Source organism: Artemia sp. Qi Xiang Cuo, chromosome 8 (genome assembly GCF_049724085.1).
Source record: "Artemia sp. Qi Xiang Cuo chromosome 8, ASM4972408v1, whole genome shotgun sequence".
NCBI lineage: Eukaryota > Metazoa > Arthropoda > Branchiopoda > Anostraca > Artemiidae > Artemia > Artemia sp. Qi Xiang Cuo.
The window spans coordinates 21882064-21906155 of NC_142801.1; the positions used below are offsets into that span (position 1 = coordinate 21882064).

The 24092-nt window shown below is 37.5% G+C and overlaps 2 protein-coding genes across 5 annotated transcripts in view; one reads left to right on the forward strand and one right to left on the reverse strand.

The window, feature by feature from the left end:
- The window catches only part of LOC148949245 (uncharacterized), a 16991-nt gene extending 7874 nt beyond the window's left edge, over positions 1-9117 (reverse strand). The window contains exons 1-4 of the mRNA XM_089093534.1: positions 9075-9117; positions 6781-6968; positions 2710-2880; positions 1211-1332 (exon numbers count right to left, since the gene is read on the reverse strand). Of these exons, the coding sequence (XP_088949660.1) occupies positions 1211-1332; positions 2710-2880; positions 6781-6968; positions 9075-9117 (524 nt within the window). The remainder of the gene's footprint in view (positions 1-1210; positions 1333-2709; positions 2881-6780; positions 6969-9074) is intronic.
- rsh (Rap GTPase activating protein radish) overlaps positions 1-24092 on the forward strand; it is a 263202-nt gene that overhangs the window by 125308 nt on the left and 113802 nt on the right. For all 4 annotated transcript variants that reach the window (XM_089093289.1, XM_089093292.1, XM_089093290.1 and 1 more), the window contains one exon: positions 23678-23880. In XM_089093289.1, coding sequence (XP_088949415.1) covers positions 23678-23880 — 203 coding nt within the window. The remainder of the gene's footprint in view (positions 1-23677; positions 23881-24092) is intronic.

The window sequence follows — 24092 nt, forward strand, 5'->3', positions numbered from 1 at the left end:
TGGAAAAGCAGTGTGGTCTAAGAAATTATTAACTACCCCCACCCCAAGATTTTCATTTGCTTTCTCGAATATGCTTATTTCTTTAAAGGACACCGGATATTTTCCCTCTAAACAATCAAAATTTACTTTAGGGAAATTTTTTCCACCGTTACTTGCAAGTCTGTCGAGATTTTTCATTTATTATTCATTTTTTAATGTCTAATAGGCCACTGCTAAAAACGCATACTTAAAGCATTGAAGTCCAGTGTCAAAATTGAAACCCTGAACCCCTCCTGTATTCGAAAAATCCGGGTGACATTTTATTCCTTTACCCCTCCCACCCCTTAAAATAAAGTTTTTTTTAAATCTACTGAGATTCAGATCCATGCGTTCAATGTATAAAATGGTGGACCCACTTCCCCTCTCATTAAATGTATCCAAAGTTGAAATTAGTTTATTCACCCAGTTGAAATAATTGTCTTCAAAATCGATTAGACCTGGGTAGAAAGTCTGGTTGCCTTTCGAAAAATGAAAATAAAAAACGTCCCCGGATTTTCACTTTTGTAAATGCACTGGTTGGTTCAAGGATGCTTTAATTCCCCCTCGACCTCCCCACTTCTGGATCTGAATCTCAATAAGTGCTCGAATTCTTTCGTTATAGCTATGGAGATTTTTCACGGGGTCAGTTAAAATAATGCCAGCGTTTTCCTCGGGAAGGCTAAAGTCTACCCTGTATGTCTTCAAATGGCTTAGAGCAGACTCTAACAGATTAAAACCAGGCAAGTCTGGGGGCGTAACATTGTTTTCATGTCCTGACCCTGTTAGTTCAGGAGTCAATTCACTCATTATAAAGTTCTCATTAAAAATGCCCCCGGAAAAATGAGCTGCTGTTGTATTACTACTACTATTAAGCGGACTGGTGGAGGAGGGTGACAGGGACTTGTCAATAACACCACTCCCAGTCTGTTCAATCACATTGGGGGGATGTGACATGAGGTCTCCTAGTACATGTTCCAAGGTGTTTGGAGACAATTGATCGAGCCAGCCTGTATTGTCCTCTGAGGGAATTTCATTATGAGGAAACGGGTCAGATTTACTTGTAGCATCATCTAAATATTCAAACATGAAACTATTTGCCCACTCTGGGTCCTCAAGCATGTCAATATCACAGCTTAAGTCATCCAGACTGGTCATTTCCCCAAAAATATCATTAAGGAATCCCTCATGCCACTCCATAGTATCTAGAACTAGTGTAGGTTCATCCCTGAACTCTGCTGGTGGTGACAGACTTGGTACTGTAAATATACCTGCTTCATCACTCGATGGTGCCACTGGGAGTGCTATATTTTTAATCTGTAGAAAAAAAAAGTTTTATTTTTTATGTAAAATAATCATTTTTTTATAGTTAATAAACTTTGTCAATTTCTCATAGTCATTGTCCCACCAACACCACCACCTTAAACATTAAAATAATAAGAAAAAAAAAGTTAAATTGCCTTATTTCTTTCATTATTTCAAATTATAATTTTAAAAAAAATATTTTTTTTTTGTGATTAAAATGTATTATTTTTCCTTTTAGGGTACTTCCGTAAAAGATTCGGATAGACAAAATTAATTGTTTAATTACAAAATTTTTTTTTTTTAAATAAAAACGCAAAATATGATTCCAATTCGATTGTTTGAGCCTCTTCATTATAACTGTTAATGAAATTTGACCATTTTTCGACTGACGCAGTATGCTGTACGAAAACTTGCTCCTCGACTTCAGTTAAAGGATACGAACTCTATATGTCGACGGTTGGTGGCGGTGTTGTTACTTTCTCAATAATCCGTATTTTCCTCTGTCCTTTACCACTGGATTTCTTCGACCTCGGCTAAATAAATGATTTGTAAGAGAGACGAACTTTTTTCTCCATCCATATCAACAATTAAAATGTTGGATGGTCCTTTTTAGAGACCCCCGCCCCCTCCCCAAAACCCACCCGGGGAGAACCCTTGGGAACCGGGAGCTTCCTTCGAGGTAAGAGGATCGATACCCTTTCCGAGGTGAGGGGAGTATCGGACTCCACAACACTGTTCAAAAAGAACAGTCTCAAATTCTTTTTCTTGAACCTTTCAAAAACTAGAATAAGTGCCTGAGTTGGTTCAAAATAATAATATTATTTTCTTTGTATGTGAAACCCATAATTGGTGATTACTAAAAACTTTCTTCCTGTCACAGGAAACCCATTTACAATTCAAAGCGATGAAACGATCTGATACAATGCAAATGCTTGTGGCGCAATATTCTCTTTTTATGGCGTGATTGCAGAGGTTTAACTACAAAATCTTTTTTTTTTTTTTTAAAATTTAATTTTTCAAAATAATGTTTAGTTTGTTTAATTTAAAAGGGTATTCTTTTTTTTTTTTTTTTTTTATAGAATATGCATATAAGCACTCCTTTATATATATATATATATTGCTAATTTGTTTAATTAAAGAAAATTAAATATCTTATAAAAAAATTTTATTTTTTTTTTAAATCATAAAAAGCTATGTGCCTGAGAAAATTTTGTCTTATTTTTGAAAAATAGAGATAGAAAAAATTATGTATATACTAACAAATTCTGACTGGACGTCTATATCTGAACTCCTTTGCAAAACTTGAAGGGAGTCAGTAGGCTGAGCTGAGACATGGTATAAAGTAGCCCATTCTCTTGTCAACTTCCTTCCAGTTGCCATGGAGCAAACGCGGGAGTCAGAGGGCGCTGTCGCTATAAGTTGGGTGCTCGATGGATGGTCCAGATCACGTGTAACTTTCACAGCTAATGTGATAACAGACGCCCTTGCGGTCTGTATTAATGAAGGTTCGTCATATCTCGCTTTCTTCTCAGAAGGGGGATTATTGCACGTCTCTTCTTCCTTTAAAAAAAAAGACAAAAATTTAGCATGTAGCAAAAATGCATTTTGGGTTTTTGGAAAATAATTCAGTTTATGTTAGACATCTAAAGTAGTGTAAAAAACATCTTGATTTCAAAAGCAAGGGTTCTGATAGTGAGATGGAGGACCTTTTATAAACTGCTCCTCCCTCCCTCCACCCTCCCCCCACCTACCTCCATGCTTCCGTGACTGTATTTTTAAATTCAAACTTAAAAAGCAGTATTTGCGTTCCTTATTAAACAATATGGAGAAGAATTGCCTGTGACAATCAAGTAAAAATATCAGATTTCAATCAAATGTAGACAAAGATAGAAATTTAAGACGTGGACAATTTAATTAGCATGGTTCAGTCAATCCCCCTCCTATGATATAATAAGGTCCTTTAAATAAAAAGGATAGCTGAGATAAAATTTTTATGTATTAATTAGTTTCATCTGTTAAAAAATTTTTTTTTTTAGTAAATGGGGGGGGGGGTGAGGGTTTTTAACGATTTAATATAATTTACTATTTAATTAACAGAATCATTGTCGTTACATTTTTAAAAAAAAATTACCAAAAAAAAAAAAAAAAAAATATATTGATAAAAAAAAAAAAATCACACTTTAATAAAAAGTAAGATTTTTTAAAAATTAAAACATTAATATAATAATAATTTTATTATAGTACCAAATTAACGATATAAAGCCAAGCACTTTTTTTCAAAAACATTCCCTAAAAAGGCCACTGATCTTGATAAAAAATCACACTGTAGATGCAGACTGGCCTTGAATTATTTTAAAAAAAATTCCTAAAAAAAAGCCACTGATCTTTATAAAAAAAAAAGGAAGCTTTTGTAAAAATTAATCAATTTTTAGAATATTTAACCACACAGGTTAATTTAAGAATTTATAAAATACCTAATAGAAAAAAAATTTTTTTTCTTTTCCTGCGGAGCTGTAATTATTTTAAAAAAAATAAATAAAAAAAAGGGTAATTTTTCTTTTTAAAAAGGAAGCTTTTTTAACAATTAATAAATGACAAAAACAAAATTTTATTCTTATAACCAAGTACTGATCGAAAGCTGAGTACTTTTTTCAAAAAACATCTAAAAGACCCATTGATCTAGATAAAAAAAATCACAATGTAAATTTAACAATCTCATAGAATTTTAGGTTTTTTCAGCTAATAACTAAAATATTCTTATAATTAGATAAGTAAAAATAGTTCTATTGCAAGGAAAGAAGTTCTTCTCTCAATTAATGGCAATTTTTTTTTAATATAATAATGAGAATATTTTTTACTCACCAAAAATTGCTTATCCATTTTTCTATGTAAATGCTTTTTACAAAAAATGCCTGTAATACTATCTCGAATATAAACTATTCAAAACTGAGGGAGACTCAAATTTGAAATCTGAATATATATAGAAATAATTGGCGGGTATAAAGAGTCATCGGTTTTCTGGTTAAACACTAAAAAAGGACACTGAACTTTGAAGTTACGCTGAACTTTTGAAATTGCATTATTCCCTGGCAAAGAGTGTAATGACCTGTTTACCTAACAGAAAAACCTGTTTGGTACGGGGGCCTTGGCAAATTCAAAAGATGGTATATACTGGCGTAGGAGGGGGGGCTTGAAAAGGGGACTAGTTGCACTCAAATTACTTTCGACTATTAAAAAGGGCAGCAGCCCTTTTTATTTCCAGTCGAATGAGCCATTTTCAAAGTTTCCAAGGCGACCGCTTCGAAACGACGTGCCCGGGTTTGAACAACAACAAGAACAAAAAATAATACATTATACCCACTTCAATCTTTACTATAAAAATGTCAAGCCTTCCAATCACTTTCGACTATTAAAAAGGGCACTAGGCCTTTCGATTTCCAATCGAATGCGACCTTTTGGAAACTATAACGCTTTATATAAACATCTTATATGCGCCCAAGGCGTAAATTACAGCCCTTATCCTAAGGGCTGGTAGGGTGGCTGCCATCCTCTAAAACCTAATTTCCAAAACTTTCCACTACGTTAAACAAAATAGCTATCTCAAAATTTGGATTGGATGCGTTTGGGTGAAAGGTGGGCGTGAGAGGGGGGTTAGTTGCCCTCCAATCACTCTTGACTATTAAAAAGGGAACTATCCCTTTGAATTTCACATCGAATAAGCCCTTTTTAAAGTTTCTACGACAAAGATTTCAATAAAAACCTTATATGCCCCCAGGGCATAACTTATAATCCTTGCCCTGAGAGTTGTGGGGGAGTGTCCTCAAAAATATATTTTCTATCTGGATGTCAACTACGCTGAACAAAATGGCTATCTCAAAATTTTTATTTGATGTGTTTGGGGGATTGATGGGCGTGGGGGGCCTAGTTGCCCTCCAATCACTTTCGACTATTAAAATGGCACCAGTCCTCTGAATTTCCAATCGAATGAGCTTTTTTGAAGTTTCTACGACCGCCTTCTTTAAAAACCTTATATGCCCCCAGGGCATAACTTAAAACCCTTGCCCTGAGGGCTGTGGGGGAGTATCTTCCTCAAAAACATATTTTCTATCTGGAAATCAACTACGCTGAACAAAATGGCTATCTCAAAATTTTGATTGGATGTGTTTTGGGAAATGATGGGCGTGGGGGGGCTAGTTGCCCTCCAATCACTTTCGACTATTAAAAAGGGCACTAGCTCTTTGAATTTCCAATCGAATGAGCCTTTTTTGAAGTTTCTACGACAGCGCCTTCTATAAAAAACCTTATATGCCCCCTGGGCACAAATTAAAACCCTTGCCCTAAGGGTTGTGTGGTAGTGTCCTCCTCAAAAATATATTTTCTCTTTGATTTGACTTGACTTGACTTTATTTAACAAAAACATATACATAAATTTTGTACAAAGGAGAAGAGAGGAATCTTGTAATGTATCCTTTATCAAACAATAGGGGGAAAAAAATTACACTTCCTGCTAACATAACTTGAGAAAGAAAAGAAAATTTGATAAGAATATAACAAAATTTAAAATACATTTAAAGAAGAAATGAAAAAAAAAAACATACATAACTTAACTATCAACTCACGAAGATAGGGATTGGATTTACTTAACAATTTATAAATAAATCAATAATACAATCAATCCCCACTACTGTAGACCTAAAGTACCATCTTTTTCAATTTCTTTTTTTATATATGTATAGTGATGGCGATTTACTTACTAATTTAAATAACTTATATTTATTCGCAATCTTATGAAGTTGATATCTTAAACTGAGTCTTGATTTCTCATTTTTAACAAACAGGAAAAGAAACTTAATCCTAGTTCATGATAAATGAATAATTTTATTTTCTGCTAAAAGTTTCATAATATTGAAAAAAATGATCTTTATGTTTGATTTTCAAAAACCATATGCCCAAATTAAGGTGCAAAATTTGTTGTAAATCCAGAATATCAAGAAATAGAAAAGATGTTTTAATTTCAGATAATTCCTCTGTCTTCCTAGGGTGTGCTAAAAAATGGTCCAGAATTCTTATTGATTTATTTTGAACAATTTGGAGTCCTCGTAAATGCGAAGGGAAAGTCAGCATCCAAACGGTCGAACAATACTGTAAATAAAAATCAATTAATGAAAAATATAAAGTTCTAATGATTTGGTATGGTAACAGAAACTTTAATCTATGCAAACAACCGAGATTTCTGGACACTGTTGCTTTAAGTTTACTAATATGCGTCTTAAACGACAGAGTTGAATCGATATAAATACCTAAATATCTAAATAAATCCAATCTTTTTATGGTGGGAGGTCCAATATTAATAATTTGAAATGACACACGCTTCACTGACCTCGAACTTCTCCCAAAAAACATAAATTCCGACTTCTCTAAATTAGGTATTAATCGGTTATCATGAAACCAATAATTTACATTCAATGCATCAGCCTCCAAGGACAATCGTAGGTCCTCCTCGTTGCCCGCCCTCAAACTAATTGCTGTATCATCCGCAAACAATATTGGTAGCTCATCACCTGAAGGCATGCAATTTGGAAGATCATTTACATAAATCAAAAAAAGCATCGGCCCCAATACAGATCCCTGCGGTACCCCTATATTTTCTAACGGAAAAATTTGAGATGATTCACCGCAAACTTGGACCTTAAAACTTCTTTCGGACAAATACGATCCGATTAAATTTAGAGCTACTTCGCAGATTCTTGTATTTTCGAACTTATCAAAAAGAATTGCATGATCTATTGTATCATAATCTTTTTTTATGTCAATAAGAATAGTTGCCGCCAAATAACTATCATCCATAGCCTCTGATAAGAAATGATGTAAAGCAGCTACTGCTTGCTCTGTTGATCTACCACTCAAAAAACCAAACTGATTAGGAGAAAAAAACTTATTCTTTTCCAGAAATGAAATAAATCTACTTTTTATTATCTTTTCAAAAACTTTAGAAACAGGTGATAAAATAGTAATAGGCCTATAATTGTTTGGGTTATCTTTATCACCTTTTTTAAACAAAGGTAAAATTTTAGCTACTTTAAGACAAACTGGGAAAAATCTATTTTTTATACAAGAATTAAAAATATACAAAAGCGGCTGAAAAAGTACACCAGCTAATTCTTTAAACCGAGAAGTCGATATACCATCACATCCTGCCGAAAATCCATTTTTCAAACTAGTAACGGCTTTTTGGTATTCCGAGAACCAGATAGGGTACATAAATATAGTCTTATCTACTTTATTTGGTAAATATTTTCTATGATTATGTGTTCCAGCAGAAATTTGATCCACCCGAGGTGAATCACATTTGCGAAATTCATTTTGATAATATTTTGCTTCCGCTTCTCTGAGAACAAGAGTTTACCGATTTTTATATTTTTAAAAATTTTCAATATTAATTTCATTTGGGTACTGCATCTTCACCTTATACAATCTATTTTTTTCTTTTATACTTTTTAACAGGCTTTCAGTAGCCCATGGTTTACGAGGCAAATCTTTACTCTTTCTTAATACCATAGGACATACTTGGTCAAATATTTGGTTAAATTTAGCTATAAAATAAAGCAATTGACTGATTCGGGTCTTCAACATTTACGACATCATTCCAATCTATATCTCCTATTTTTACTTTCATCTCATCTATCTTTTTCTGGTTAATTATCATTTTAAAACTTTTATTTGGTCTCTTATCACATTCCACTCCTGATCCAGAGAAGTTAGAAACAACAACACAATGATCAGATGTATCATTTAAAATAATATGGGTATCAAGGCAGTTTTCAGATGTAAAAATGTTACCAATAAGAGTTGCATGGTTATCACAGATTCTTGATGGTAGTAAACAAGTAGGTGACAAACCATGTAAATATTAAATATTCAAAAATTCTAATCCCTTATTCGATGACGAAACATACGTCGCATTAAATCAATATTAAAATCCCCCATTACATAAAATGGATGGTGTTGCTGGGTGAGGGCATCTAACAACGACTCATATTGACTTAAAAACTCTTGAATACTAGACGATGGTGGCCGATATACTACAATTACCAAAAAAAGTATTTCTTCCATCATTCACTTCTACTACACAACTCTCAAATAGCATCTCAACATTCCAAACCATAAATTCATTACGTAAAGAAGATGAAAAAACATCTCGTATAAAAATAACGACTCCTCCTCTCTTATTCTGTTTTCGACTACCATGAAAAAACTTATAATTTTATTAATGTTGGAATTTATCATTTCCATCAAGAAATATCTCACAAGTTCCGAACACATTTGTTGACAACCTATTAAGAAAATCATGCAAAAAATTTAAGCTGCTATTTAATCCTCTACAATTCCAAAATGGCAGTCGTGTTAGTTTTTTATTTAAATTTAGTAGATCATGAAAAGAAAAATATTTATTTTTAGGTGCATTATAATAATCTGGCAAATCTTGATCTTGTGACGAAAACCTATGAAAAAATTTATTAATATCAAGAGTATTTTTTTCAAGTTCCTCCAGCCTACCAGCAGGAATTTCTACAAAACTTAACTCATCCATAATCCAAACTCAACAAAAATTTCGCATCCCATTTCCGTGAGCCGATGTAAATAAAAAAAAAAAAAAGAAAGAAAAAAAAAAAAAGGCAACAAAATTAAGAAAATAAAAAATAAGAACAAAAAAGTAATACATAAACAATATTTGACATCATACTCACTCTAACCATTATCCTTATCATCACCCGAAGGCGAGCGCAATTTAATCATGGATACCTGAGCTAAATCACAACTAACTACAATCATAAATCCACTCAAACATACTAAAAAACCACTTTAATCCACTTCCAATACATTTTTTACGCATTTGACTTTAACGACATTATACCATTTAAGCTTCACTTTTTGCCCATTCTCAATCAAGCATAATGAAGGTGGGACGACTGGGGGGATCCAAGCAATGACTTCCTTTTCTCTCAATTCTTTCTGTTTGATTTTCAGGGAGTTACGAATGTCACGAACACCTTTTGTCACATCATCTGTTATATAGACATAGGGAGATTCACTTCCGGCTACCATTCTGAACGGGTTTTCACGCAATTTCTTGTTTCCCTGAAGGATACAGAATTTGTCCTTATCATCCTAGAGCTGGATTTTGATAAATCGATCCGTAAACTCAAGTAGTTCAAATTGGGTATTAATCCCAAGATGTTGGGACAGTAAGGCGTTAACATGCTCCTTAGCTTTTGACTTAGATTCACCTTTAATGTTCCATAGAATAATATTCCTTCTTCTATCCATGTTTTCTACCACAAGGACTCTCGTAGCTAACTCACCAAAACCGGGTTCCTTTGCAATTTGTTTACGTAGTGCCGATATTTCCTGCTTAATACTAGATAACTCATTTTCGTGGGTCACTTTTGCTAATTCCAAATCTTCAACACGAGACGTTAGGGACGCTAAACCAGACTTAATGTCACTGATTTCCCTTTTTATTTCTGAAATATCATTCTTAGTTTCTTCGACGATTGCAAGGATTTTATCCAACTTTGAAACATTATCAGTCGATTCCGTGGACCCTCTAGACTCGTCCAAATCGCTTTGTCTTGATCGCTTTCCACTTTTCTTAACCATATTGGTATCCAATAATGTTTATAATTTTCAAATAGCTCGATAAACGAACGTCCAAGATAATTCACTAGGCACTTCACTTGTCAACTTATCAAATAAATTTTTGTATTGTTCTCTATCCAATAATGTTTATAATTTTCAAATAGATCGATAAACGAACGCCCAAGATATTTCACAGCAAATTCTACACAGCGCTCGCACAGGGATGTTACTACTCCGGGTGCATTGAATGAACTGAAATCAACTACGCTGAACAAAATGGCTATCTCAAAATTTTGATTGGATGTATTTGGGGGAATGAGGGGCCTGGGGGGGGGGGCTAGTTGCCCTCCAATCACTTTTGACTATTAAAAAGGTCCCTAGAACTCTCAATTTTCAATCAAATGAACCCATTTTGAAGTTTCTACGACAACCCCTTCCATATGAAGTGCCCAGCTCTAAAGGAAAAAAAATAAAAAAAATAAATAAATAGTACATTATGCCAACATCGTTCTTATATGCCATCAGGGCATAAATTAAAAACCCTTGGTTGTGGGGGAGTGTCCTCCTCAAAAACATATTTTCTATCTGGAAATCAATTACGCTGAACAAAATGGTTATCTAAAAATTTTGATTGGATGTGTTTGTGGGAATGATGGGCGTGGTGGGGGGGGCGGGCTATTTGCCCTCCAATCACTTTCGACTATTAAAAAGGGTACTAATCCTTCGAATTTCCAATCAAATGAGCCTGATTTGAAGTTTTTACGACAACGCCTTCTATACAAAAATTAAAACCCTTGCCCTGAGGGTAGTGTGGGAGTGTCCTCCTCAAAAAAACATTTTCTATCTGGAAATCAACTACGCTGAACAACATTGCTATCTCAAAATTTTGAGTGGATGTGTTTGGGGGAATGATGGGCGTGGGGGGGGGGCTAGTTGCCCTCCAATCACTTTTGACTATTACAAAGGCCACTAGAACTCTCAATTTCCAATCGAATGAGCCCTTTTTGAAGTTTCTACGACGACCCTTTCCATATAATGTGCCTTGTTCTAAAGGAAAAAAATAATACGTAGAACATTGTGCCAACATCGTTCTTATATGCCCTCAGGGCATAACTTAAAACCCTTGTCCTGAAAGCTCTGGGGGCTTGTCCTCCAAAAACAAATTTTCTATCAGGAATTCAACTACGCTGAACAAAAATGCTATCTCAAAATTTTGAGTGGATGTGTTTGGGAGAATGATGGGCGTGGGGGGGGGGCTAGTTGCCCTCCAATCACTTTCGACTATTAAAAAGGGCACTAGCCCTTTGAATTTCCAATCGAATGAGTCTTTTTTTGAAGTTTCTACGACAATGCCTTCTGTAAAAACCTTATATGCCCCCAGGGCATAATTTAAAACCCTTGCCCTGAGGGCTGTGGGGGAGTGTCCTCCTCAAAAAGATGTTTTCTATGTGGAAATCAACTACGCTGAACAAAATGACTATCTCAAAATTTTGATTGGATGTGTTTGGGGGAATTATAGGCGTGGGGGGGGGCTAGTTGCCCTCCAATCACTTTCGACTATTTAAAAGGGCATTAGCCACTCCAATTTACAATCGAATAAGTCCTTTTCGAAGTTTCTACGACAACTCCTTCGATACGAAGTGCCTATCGGAGAAAAAAAAACACATTGTGGCCATATCGTTCTTTACTTAGGCAGCGCTAGCGCGCTGCCTATGATTTCAAAGCGTTTGTAGTATACTAGGACCTATGTTTTATGTTTTAGATTCAGATTCTACTAATTTTGCAAACCCTTCCTCTTTAAGGTAAATAAAAACACTACTTTGGTGTTTATAGTGTGGAAGGAGTAGTTTTTTGAAGGGGTAGTTTCAAAATTCAAGGATCCTCACCTCTTAAAATCTCTTCGTGTCTTATATGCTTTCAGCGCAAATAGGAAATTGTCTCCGTGTGGCAGTCGGAGACACAAGGTTATATAATCAGAGTATAAGTCATTCCAGTTTTTCCATGACCACACTGCCTTTTCTATGACGAAAAGGCATAGAAAAGGCATCATAGAAAAGGTATGCCTTTTCGTCATAGAAAAGGCAGTGTAGTCATGGGAAAAATACCAACGTCGTATATATGGGGATGACAAACCAACTTTAGAATCAGCAACATTTCATTTGCTATTGGAAGAACAAGATGATAAATTTAGCACCTATAAATTCAGCTTTATTTCATTTTTAATTAGAAGAATATTCAACGCAGCATTATAGAATTCAAGAACAGTTAATGAACTTCTTAAGTTAAAGGGACGATAACTTGCTTTGACCTAATATTTTGAAGAAAATTGTACCACCTTTATTGAACATAGTATTACAAAATTCAAGAACAGTTAGTGAACTTTTTAAGTCAATGGATTTCAATTTTGGAGGGAAAACCAAAAATACTCAGAATCGAAAATAAATGGGATCTGCCTCAAGGGCAAGGCTCAGAGGCCCCTCCTTCCCCCATTTCGGAGGGAAGAGGAGGGGGGGTCATTTTTGGAGGGGAAACAAAAATGCTCAGAATCGAGGATAATTTCCATTCATCTTAGTTTTTAACGATGCTCCTTATTTCTATTTGAAAATGCTTATTTTTTAATTTAATTGGGAATGAAAAGTCAAACTCTAACATAAAGAACAAGGTATTTTGGAGGGGGTATCTGATGAAATAATTTAGGTCGTATGATCAATTTAATTTATTTTTTAAATTCAATAGTTTTTCAGTAAGGACACTCGATATCCTAAAAGTGCCTGATTAAAACTTTTACCTTGAGCATCGATGTTGTTAGCAGAATTTCAAAAAGGATCGTTTATGAGGGCTGGCGTATCTGATGAAATAATTTAGTTCGTATGATAAATTTAATTTATTTTTTAATTAAGTAGTTTTTCAGTAAGGACACTCGATATCCTAAAAGTGTTTGATTCAAACTTTTACCTTGAGCATCGATGTTGTTAGCAGAATTTCAAAAAAGGATCGTTTATGAGGACTGGCGTATCTGATGAAATAATTTAGGTCGTATGATCAATTTAATTCAGTAGTTTTTCAGTAAGGACACTCGATATCCTAAAAGTGTTTGATTCAAACTTTTACCTTGAGCATCTATGCTGTTAGCAGAATTTCAAAAAAGGATCGTTTATGAGTGCTGGCGTATCTGATGAAATAATTAAGGTCGTATGATCAATTTAATTTATTTTTTAATTCAGTAGTTTTTCAGTAAGGACACTCGATATCCTAAAAGTGTTTGATTCAAACTTTTACCTTGAGAATCGACGTTGTTGGGTCCCAGTCCACCAGCCTGAATGGTGGAAATCCACTAGTTCAGTATTGGGGTCTTAGTCAAGCAGCCTGAATGGTTGAAATCCACTAGCTCAGAAATGGGGTCTCTGTCCACCAGCCTGAATGGTGGAAATCCACTAGCTCAGTATTGGAGTCTTAGTCCACCAGCCTGAATGGTGGAAATCCACTAGCTCAGTATTGGGGTCTCAGTCCACCAGCCTGAATGGTGGAAATTCACTAGCTCAGAATTGGGGTCTTAGTCAGTGTTCAGATTGGAGCGTTGGGGTCCGACTATCTGGGCTTTATATGTCAAGGTATGAATGCTAAGCGATGGACAAGAGCTTGATTGGGACCCCATTGTGAAAATGGAAAACAAAAAACAAAAATATATTGCTGGTATGTGTGTAGAGCATGGCATGGTTACCGCTAGGGCAACAGTCTAACCGTTGACGGTTTTAGGTATCCGTGAATAAGTTCTAAGGCTAGAGTGGAAGTTGGGACAAATTTTTGGAGGTGCCCACCTCACCTGCCCAGAGTCTCAGGCAAGTGACCCTAAATTTGAAAAAGTGGAAATTGGCTCAGATTTTCTAAACTGAGCTGAGACAAAGAATAGATACTATTGGGAAAGTGACTGGAGACGCTCGGCATCCGTGAACAAGAGCTAAATTGAGAGAGGAATTTGGGACAATATTTGGGGGCGCCCACCCGCCCAGAGTCTCCGGCTGGTGACCCAAAAATTTAAAAAACACACAGAGACGACAGACACAAAGATACGAATCACACACACAGAGGACAAACACACAGAAACAACACAAACAGACGACACAAGCACAGAGACGATACACACACACAGAGTCAACACACACAGAGAGACGAGACACACACAGAAATGACAAACACACATAGAGACGACAAGCACACAGAGACGACACACCTAGAGAGACGACACGCACACAGATACGACAAACACACAGAGACAACACACACACACAGATACGAAACACACAAAGAGACGACACACGCACAGAGAGGACAAACACACAGAAACGACATACACACACAGAGACGACACACACATAGAGACAACACAGACATAGAGATGACAGACACACAGATACGAAACACCCGGAAAATTGCCTGATTATCGAAAAATGGGGAAACACATTCAGAAAATTGCCTGATTATCGAAAACTAGGGAAACACCCTCCAAAAGTCGACAGGAATGCCCCCCTCCGGCGCGCCGGAGGGGGGCATTCCTGCCGAATTTTGGAGGGTGTTTATTCATTTTTCGATAATCAGGCAATTTTCTCAAGCTCTTTTCTCAAGCTCATAGCTTTTGACTGACAACACTAACATCAAAAGTTCAACGGTCAGACGCTCCATGTGTGTGTCGTCTCTTTGTGTGTTTCGTATCTGTATGTGTATGTATGTGCGTCGTCTCTTTGTGTGTGTGTTGTCTCTGTGTGTTTGTCGTCTCTCTGTGTGTGTTTGTGTCGTCTCTCTATGTGTCTCTTCTCTGTGTGTTTGTCGTCTCTGTGTGTGTGCGTGTGTGTCGTCTCTATGTGTAAGTCGTCAATTTGAGTATGTCGTCTGTTTGTGTGTGTTTTCTGTGTGTGTGTTTCTTATCTGTGTGTGTGTGTGTTCTCTCTGTGTGCGTGTTTTCTTGTGTGTCATTAATAAAAAAAAACTACTGTATTAAAAAAAAAAAAAAATTAAATTGATCATACGACCAAAATTATTTATTCAGATACGCCATGTCTCGTCTCTCTGTGTGTTTTGAGTCTGGGTTTGTGTGTATCGTCTCTCTGCAAGTGTCGTCTCTATGTGTCGTCTCTGTGTGTTTGTCGTCTCTGTGTGTGATTCGTCTCTGTGTGTTTGTCGTCTCTGTGTGTTTGTCGTCTCTGCGTGTGAGTCGTCTTTGTGTGTGTGTCGTCTCTGTGCATGTGTCGTCTCTGTGGGTGTTTCGTATCTGTGTGTGTGTTGTCTCTGTATGTTTGTCGTCTCTGTTTGCGCGTAGGCTCTCTCTGTGTTGTCGTCTGTCTATGTGAGTCGTATGTTTGTCGGCATTGTCTCTTTGTGTGTGTTGTTTCTGTGTGTGTGTGTGTGTGCTTTTTTTGTGTATTTTTTCTTTTAGTCTCTGTGTGTGTGTCGTCTCTCTGTGTAATTAGTCAATTTTTTTGTGTCGTCTCTGTGTGTGTGTCGTCTCTGTGTGTGTGTGTGTTTGTCGTCTCTGTGTGGATGTTGTCTCTGTGTGTGTGTTGTCTCTATGTGTGTGTCGTCTCTAGGTGTGTTTCGTATCTGTGTGTGTGTGACGTCTCTTTGTGTGTGTCGTCTCTATGTGTGTTTGTCATTACTGTGTGTGTGTTTCGTCTCTATGTGTGTGTTGACTCTGTGTGTGTTTATAGTCTCTGTGAATGTGTCGTCTCTATGTGTTGTTTCTGTGTGTTTGTCCTCTCTCTGTGTGAGTCGTCTCTTTGTGTCTGTCGTCTTTGTGTGTGTATGTGTCGTTTCTGTGTGATTGTCCTCTCTGTGTGTGATTCGTCTCTTTGTGTCTGTCGTCTCTGTGTGTTTGTTCTCTCTGTGTGTGAGTGGACTCTGTGTGTGTGTGTCGTCTCTGTGCATGTGTCGTCTCTGTGGGTGTTTCGTATCTGTGTGTCTGTCATCTCTATGTCTGTGTTGTCTCTATGTGTGTGTCGTCTCTGCTTGTGTGTGTTGTTTCTGTGTGTTTGTCCTCTCTGTGCGTGTGTCGTCTGTTTGTGTGTTTCGTATATGTGTGTGTGTTGTCTCTGTGTGTTTGTCGTCTCTGTGTGCGTGTCATCTCTCTATCTGTGTTGTCTCTGTGTGTTTGTCATCTCTGTGTGTGTGTCGTCTCCATGTGTAAGTCATCACTTTGTGTGTGTCGTCTGTGTGTGTGTGTCGTCTCTCTATGTGTGTCGTCTCTGTGTGTGTGTCGTCTCTATGTGTAAGTCGTCACTTTTAGTGTTTCGTCTCTGTGTGTTTGTGTCGTCTCTGTGTGGATGTTGTCTCTGTGTGTGTGTGTTGTCTTTATGTGTGTTTCGTATCTGTGTTTGTGTGACGTCTCTTTGTGTGTGTCGTCTCTATGTGTGTTTGTCATTTCTGTGTGTGTGTCCCGTCTCTCTGTGTCTGTTGACTCTGTGTGTGTGTGTATCGTCTCTGTGCATGTGTCGTCTCTATTTGTCGTTTCTGTGTGTTTGTCCTCTCTGTGTGTGATTCGTCTCTTTGTGTCTGTCGGCTTTGTGTGTTTTTTAAATATTTGGGTCACCTGCCGGAGACTCTGGGCGGATGGGCACCCCCAAATATTGTCCCAAATTCCTCTCTCAATTCAATACTTGTTCACGGATGCCCAGCGTCTCCAATCACTTTCCCAAGAGTATCTATTCATTGTCTCAGCTCAGTTTAGAAAATCTGAGCCCATTTCCACTTTTTCAAATTTAGGGTCACTTGCCTGAGACTCTGGGCAGGTGAGGTGGGCACCTCCAAAAATTTGTTCCAACTTCCACTCTTGCCTTAGAACTTATTAATGGATACCTAAACCCGTCAACGGTTAGACTGTTGCCCTAGCGGTAACCATGCCATGCTCTACACACACATACCAACAATATATTTTTGTTTTTTGTTTTCCATTTTCACAATGGGGTCCCAATCGAGCTCATTTCCATCGCTTAGCATTCAGACCTTGACAAATAAAGCCCAGATAGTCGGAACCCAACGCTCCAATCTGAACACTGACTAAGACCCCAATTCTGAGCTAGTGAATTTCCACCATTCAGGCTGGTGGACTAAGACCCAAATTCTGAGCTAGTGAATTTCCACCATTCAGGCTGGTGGACTCAGACCTAAATTCTGAGCTAATGGATTTCCACCATTCAGGCTGGTGGACTGGAACCCAACAACATCGATTCTCAAGTTAAAAGTTTTAATCAAACACTTTTAGGATATCGAGTTTCCTTACTGAAAAAAAACTACTGAATTAAGTCTCTTTGTGTGTTTCGTATCTGTGTGTGTGTGTGTGTGTCGTCTCTTTGTGTGTATGTTGTCTTTGTGTGTTTGTCGTCTCTCTGTGTGTGTGTGTCGTCTATCTATGTGTCTCGCCTGTGTGTGTTTGTCGTCTCTGTTATATGTGTGTGTGTGTGTTTCTGTCGTCTCTATGTGTAAGTTGTCACTTTGAGTATGTCGTCTCTGTGTGTATGTCGTCTCTGTGTGTGTTTCGTATCTGTGTGTGTGTGTTCTCTCTGTTTGCGTGTTGTCTTGAGTGTCCTTACTAAAAAAACTACTGTATAAAAAAAAAAAATTAAATTGATAATACGACCTAAATTATTTCATCAGATACGCCATGTCTCGTCTCTGTGTGTGTGTTGACTCTGTGTGTGTGTATCGTCTCTGTGCATGTGTCGTTTCTGTGTGTTTGTCCTCTCTGTGTGTGATTCGTCTCTTTGTGTCTGTCGTCTCTGTATGTTTGTCCTCTCTGTGTGTGAGTGGACTCTGTGTGTGTGTGTGTCGTCTCTGTGCATGTGTCGTCTCTGTGGGTGTTTGGTATCTGTGTGTGTGTTGTCTCTGTGTGTTTGTCGTCTCTGTGTGCGTGTCGTCTCTCTATGTGTTGTCGTCTCTGTTTGTGTGTCCTCTCTGTGTCTGTGTTGTCTCTATGTGTATGTCGTCTGTGTTTGTGTGTGTGTGTCGTGTCTGTGTGTGCTTGTCGTCTCTGTGTGTGTGTGTGTTGTCTCTATGTGTAAGTCGTCACTTTGAGTGTGCCGTCTCTGTGTGTGTGTCGTCTCTCTGTGTGTGTTTGTGTGTGTCGTCTCTGTGCGGATGTTGTCTCTGTGTGTGTTGTCTCTATGTGTGTGTCGTCTCTATGTGTGTTTCGTATCTGTGTGCGTGTGACGTCTCTTTGTGTGTGTCGTCTCTATGTGTGTTTGTCATTTCTGTGTGTGTGTCTCGTCTCTCTGTGTGTTTTGACTCTGTGTGTGTATCGTCTCTGTGCATGTGTCGTCTCTATGTGTCGTTTCTGTGTGTTTGTCCTCTCTGTGTGTGAGTCGTCTCTTTGTGTGTGTCATCTCTGTGTGTTTGTCCTCTGTGTGTGTGAGTGGACTCTGTGTGTGTGTATCGTCTCTGCATGTGTCGTCTCTGTGGGTGTTTCGTATCTGTGTGTCTGTCATCTCTATGTCTGTGTTGTCTCTATGTGTGTGTCGTCGCTGTGTTTGTGTATGTCGTGTCTGTGTGTTTGTCCTCTCTGTGAGTGTGTTGTCTCTTTGCGTTTATCGTCTCTGTGTGTGTGTGTGTGTTGTCTCTGTGTGTTTGTAGTCTATGTGTGCGTGTCATCTCTGTGTTTTTTTCATCTCTGTGTGTTTGTCGTATGTATGTGTGTGTGTCATTTCTGTGTTTATGTCTCGTCTCTCTGTGTGTGTTGACTCTGTGTGTGTGTGTGTCGTCTCTGTGCATGTGTCGTCTCTATGTGTCGTTTCTGTGTGTTTGTCCTCTCTGTGTGTGATTCGTCTCTTTGTGTCTGTCGTCTCTGTGCGGATGTTGTCTCTGTGTGTGTGTTTTCTCTATTTGTGTGTCGTCTCTATTTGTGTTTCGTATCTGTGTGTGTGTGACGTCTCTGTGTGTGTGTTGTCACTATGTGTGTTTGTCTTTTCTGTGTGTGTGTCTCGTCTCTCTGTGTGTTTGTATCGTCTCTGTGCATGTTTCGTCTCTATGTGTCGTTTCTGTGTGTTTGTACTCTGTGTGTGTGAGTCGTCTCTTTGTGTCTGTCGTCTCTGTGTGTTTGTCCTCTCTGTGTGTGAGTGGACTCTGTGTGTGTGTGTGTCGTCTCTGTGAATGTGTCGTCTCTGTGGGTGTTTAGTATCTGTGTGTCTGTCATATCTGTGAGTGTGTGGTCTCTATGTGTGTGTCGTCTCTGTGTGTGTATGTACTTTCTGTGTGTGTCTACTCTCTGTGCGTGTGTCGTCTCTTTGTGTCTTTCGTATCTGTGTGTGTGTGTTGTCTCTGTGTGTTTGTTGTCTCTGAGTGCGTGTCGTCTCTCTATGTGTGTCGTCTCTGTGTGTTTGTCGTCTCTATGTGTGTTTGTCATCTCTGTGTGTATGTCTTGTCTCTCTGTGTGTGTTGACTTTGTGTGTGTGTTTATCGTCTCTGTGGATTTGTAGTCTTTATGTGTCGTTTCTGTTTGTTTGTCCTCTCTTTGTGTGATTCGTGGCTTTGTGTCTGTCGTGTCTGTGTGTTTTTTAAATTTTTGGGTCACTTGCCGCAGACTCTGGGCGGGTGGGTGCCCCCAAATATTGCCCCAAATTCCTCTCTCAATTTAACACTTGTTCAGGGATGCCCAGCGTCTCCAATCACTTTCCCAATAGTATGTATTCATTCTCTCAGCTCAGTTTAGAAAATATGATCCAATTTCCACTTTTTCAAATTTAGGGTCACTTGCCTGAGACTCTGGGCAGCTGAGGTGGGCACCTCCAAAAATTTGTCCCAACTTCCACTCTAGCCTTAGAACTTATTCACGGATACCTAAAACCGTCAACGGTTAGACTGTTGCCCTAGCGGTAACCATGCCATGCTCTACACACACATACCAACAATATATTTTTGTTATTTGTTTTCCATTTTCACAATGGGTTCCCAATCGAGCTCATTTCCATCGCTTAGCATTCAGGCCTTGACAAATAAAGCCCAGAGAGTCGGACCCCAACGCTCCAATCTGAACACTGACTAAGACCCCAATTCTGAGCTAGTGAATTTCCACCATTCAGGCTGGTCGACTGGGACCCCAATTCTGAGCTAGTGGATTTCCACCATTCAGGCTGGTGGACTAAGAACCCAATACTGAGCTAGTGTATTTCCACCATTCAGGCTGGTAGACTGAGACCGTAATACTGAGCTAGTGGATTTCCACCATTCAGGCTGGTGGACTAAGACCCATATACTGAGCTAGTGGATTTCCACCATTCAGGCTAGTGGACTGGGACCCAACAACATCGATTCTCAAGGTAAAAGTTTGAATCAAACACTTTTAGGATATCGAGTGTCCTTACTGAAAAACTACTGAATTAAAAAATAAATTAAATTGATCATACAACCTAAATTATTTCATCAGATACACCAGCACTCAAACGATCCTTTTTGAAATTCTGCTAACAACATAGATGCTCAAGGTAATAGTTTGAATCAAACAATTTTAGGATATCGAGTGTCCTTACTGAAAAACTACTGAATTAAAAAATAAATTAAATTGATCATACGACCTAAATTATTTCATCAGATACGCCAGCACTCATAAACGATCCTTTTGAAATTCTGCTAACAACATCGATGCTCAAGGTAAAAGTTTTAATCAGACACTTTTAGGATATCGAGTGTCCTTACTGAAAAACTATTGAATTTAAAAAATAAGTTAAATAGATCATACGACCTAAATTATTTCATCAGATTCCCTCTCCAAAATACCTTGTTCTTTATGTTAGAGTTTGACTTTTCATTCCAAATTAGATTAAAAAATAAGCATTTTCAACTAGAAATAAGGAGCACCGTTAAAAACTAAGATGAATGGAAATTATTTTCGATTCTGAGCATTTTTGGTTTTCCCTCCAAAATTGACCCCCCTCCGCCCCTGTTTGCAGAAATGGGGTAACGGAGGGCATCTGAGCCTTCTGTGGGAGGCAGATCCCGTTTATTTTCGACTATGAGTATTTTTGGTTTGCTCACCAAATTGTACCTCCCCCTCCCCTGTCCTCTGATATGGGGGAATGAAGGGTCTTTGAGCCTTGCCCTTGCGGCAGATCCCATTTATATTAGATTCTGAGTATTTTTGATTTTCCCTCCAAAATTGACCCCCCTTCCCTCAGAAATGGGGGAACGAAGGGCCTCTGAGCCTTCCCCTTGAGGCAGATCCCATTTATTTTCGATTCTGAGTATTTTTGGTTTTCCCTCCAAAATTGACCCTTCACGTTAAAAAATTATCCAATCCCTAATTACCCTTTTTTGCAAATGTCAATCAATGAATTCCGATTGTAAAAGCGTGTTTAATCATTTTACCTAAACCCACAGTACAGCAATTTAATATGCATAGCCTACTGGCAGGAACCAGTGGGGGGATCCTCGCTCGTAATTGCTACTCACCTTAAACCTTTTATCCATCGTCAAGTACATGCTCCAAAAATATTTTATTCAGAGATTTCACGTTAAAAAATTATCCAATCACTAATTACCCCTTTTTTGCAAATGTCAATTAATGAATTCCGATTGTAAAAGCGTGTTTAATCATGTTACCTAACCCACAGTACAACAATTTGATATGCGTAGCCTACTGCCAGGAACCAGTGGGGGGATCCTTGCTCGTAATTGCTAATCACTTTAACCCTTTTATCCATCGTCAAGTACATGCTCCAAAAATACTTTATTCAGAGATTTCACGTTAAAAAATTATCCAATCACTAATTACCCCTTTTTTGCAAATGTCTATCAAACGCCAAGGAACGTAATCTCACCGAACACGTCAAACTGTTTCTACAGACTTCAAAAATGGAACTGTGGATAACACATGGGTGATTGACAGCTTTCCCTAAAAATCTTTCCAAATAACTAGTCTGGTAATCTGCCATGGAAAGCTGCCAGGGAACTTGCCGTACGCAAATAACATGGAGATTCCTATATGTGTACGCAAAATGGTACCTCTTACCCTACTTATAGCACTATAATTTACCTGTATATAATGCCATAGAGTGCCTTTATAGTACTTTTGAAGTATTAAATAGTACCTTTATGGTACCAAACAGCTTGTATTTTTAGTTTTTACTGTCATTTCCACTTGATTTGTGAAAATTTGCTCCAACTCCCCCCCCCCCCAAGCATTTTGACGAAACTACGTCCCTGCCTTAAAGAACAATTGTTAAAGCGTTTCCGAGTCATCATAGTAAACGGAAAATCATAGTTAACAAATAATTAGGATCAATCAGTGTATAAAATAAAAATAAAAATTTTCAATCATCTGAACTCTCAGTTGGAAATTTGTCTTATATTATGAAACGACTGCCAGACCTCAGGTAACATTAATAAGCATAGGTTCCTGGGATGTCCGCACGTGAAGGGCCCAGCCCCCAAAATCCTAAATATTCCTAAGTTTCTTGGCACTTCTTATTCAAGCTATCCAATGGAGCTTGTTTTTCATTATTAGACTCTCAAAAAAAAAGAAAAAAAAATTGCATATGTGCCTGATGGTTTCTATTTAAATTTGTTTTTCAAGCCCGAATTTTAAGTTTATTTTCTAGAATCTGAGAAGTTTTCCACCAGCATAAACACCTTCAAAAGCCTCAATTTTGCTGTAAAATAATGAAAGTGTGAATGCACTCTAAAATCATGAAGTTGTTTCTCAACCTCTTTCGTGTTCTAAAAAAATAAAATAAAAAATAAAGCCCTATAATAAAATAAAAATAAAATAAAATAAAAAAAATAAAAAATAAAAAATTTAATAAAATAAAAAATAAAGGCCATAAATTAAAACCCTTGCCCTGAGGGTAGTGTGGGAGTGTCCTCCTCAAAAAAAGATTTTCTATCTGGAAATCAACTACGCTGAACAAAATTGCTATCTCAAAATTTTGATTGGATGTGTTTGGGGGAATGACGGGCGGGGGGGGGGGGGAGCTAGTTCCCTCATGACTCAGTGTGCAAACTATTATTTATGCCCAGTTATCTATTTTATCAGTATAGCTTAATTCATTTTTTAGGTTTATATTTTATTTTTTTCTGTCCTACAGTATACTCATCGTTTTAAATCTATTTATTAATAAATAAAATTTTGTTTTGGTCACAAATGGTTCCTGACTGGTTGGTAATATTTAAAATGAGATGACGCCCCTCTGTGGTTCTTACCCCCACGGTTGAGAAATGATGAGCTATGGATGCGATCAGTGTTTCTGTCTTGGAAGGGACAATTTTGTCCTTAACAAGTTCACCCTATATATATAATATTTTAATATAGCGACTTTATGGTTTTAACTGTTTCTAGGAGCGATATTTAAAGGAGCGATTTCTCGTGTCTCTTTTGTGACAAGTAAAATTTGCAGGTTTTTTCTCTGTTTTTTTTTTCCAATTGTCGCTTCGTTAGTTATGATGAATATTGACTGTCTTTTTATTATGCCGTTTTTATTTAATTCTAATGGTAATAATCTAATTTCAGTATTTTGATTCAATTATGTTATCCCCTTTTTGTTGGATGAATTTCTGTCAGAGTGGCTTCGCTGCATTGCAACATACAAATATATCGTTTTTTCTTTTGTTTTTAGATAGGGCTCTTCGCTTAATTATGTTAAAATTTTGCTAAATTTAGATACATTGAATTTTTGATGTTTGATATTTAGTTAAGTTTTTAATTTATATCAGCTTTTTTTTATTCAGCCTCTTTTCTTGGTAGATGAATTTTGTGAAGGTTATCCTCATAACTTCATAACGACACCTGGTTACTGGATCGAGTGCTCGCGGCCTGGCGGCAGAATGGGCAGATCGGACTATCGGCCACCAGGTCTTTCAAATGAAATGCAAGAAGATAGCCGCGAAGAAGAGACTTCAGGGAGTGAAGACAAAAGTGTTAAAGTCGGGTGTGATGAAGATGCAGAAGTAAGCAATAAGTTTATAACAAATAAATAACTAACAACAGGTAAAAAAAAACTTTCTGTGCAGTTCAATGGCGAAACTACCTATAGAAAAGTAACACTGGATCTCAAACAGCCACGAACTGTTAAGCACGCCTTTTTAGATTCGCCAACGTAATATACAACAGCCCGCTTAAAGTACATCAAATACCCAAATAGGTGTTGTGTACAATAACA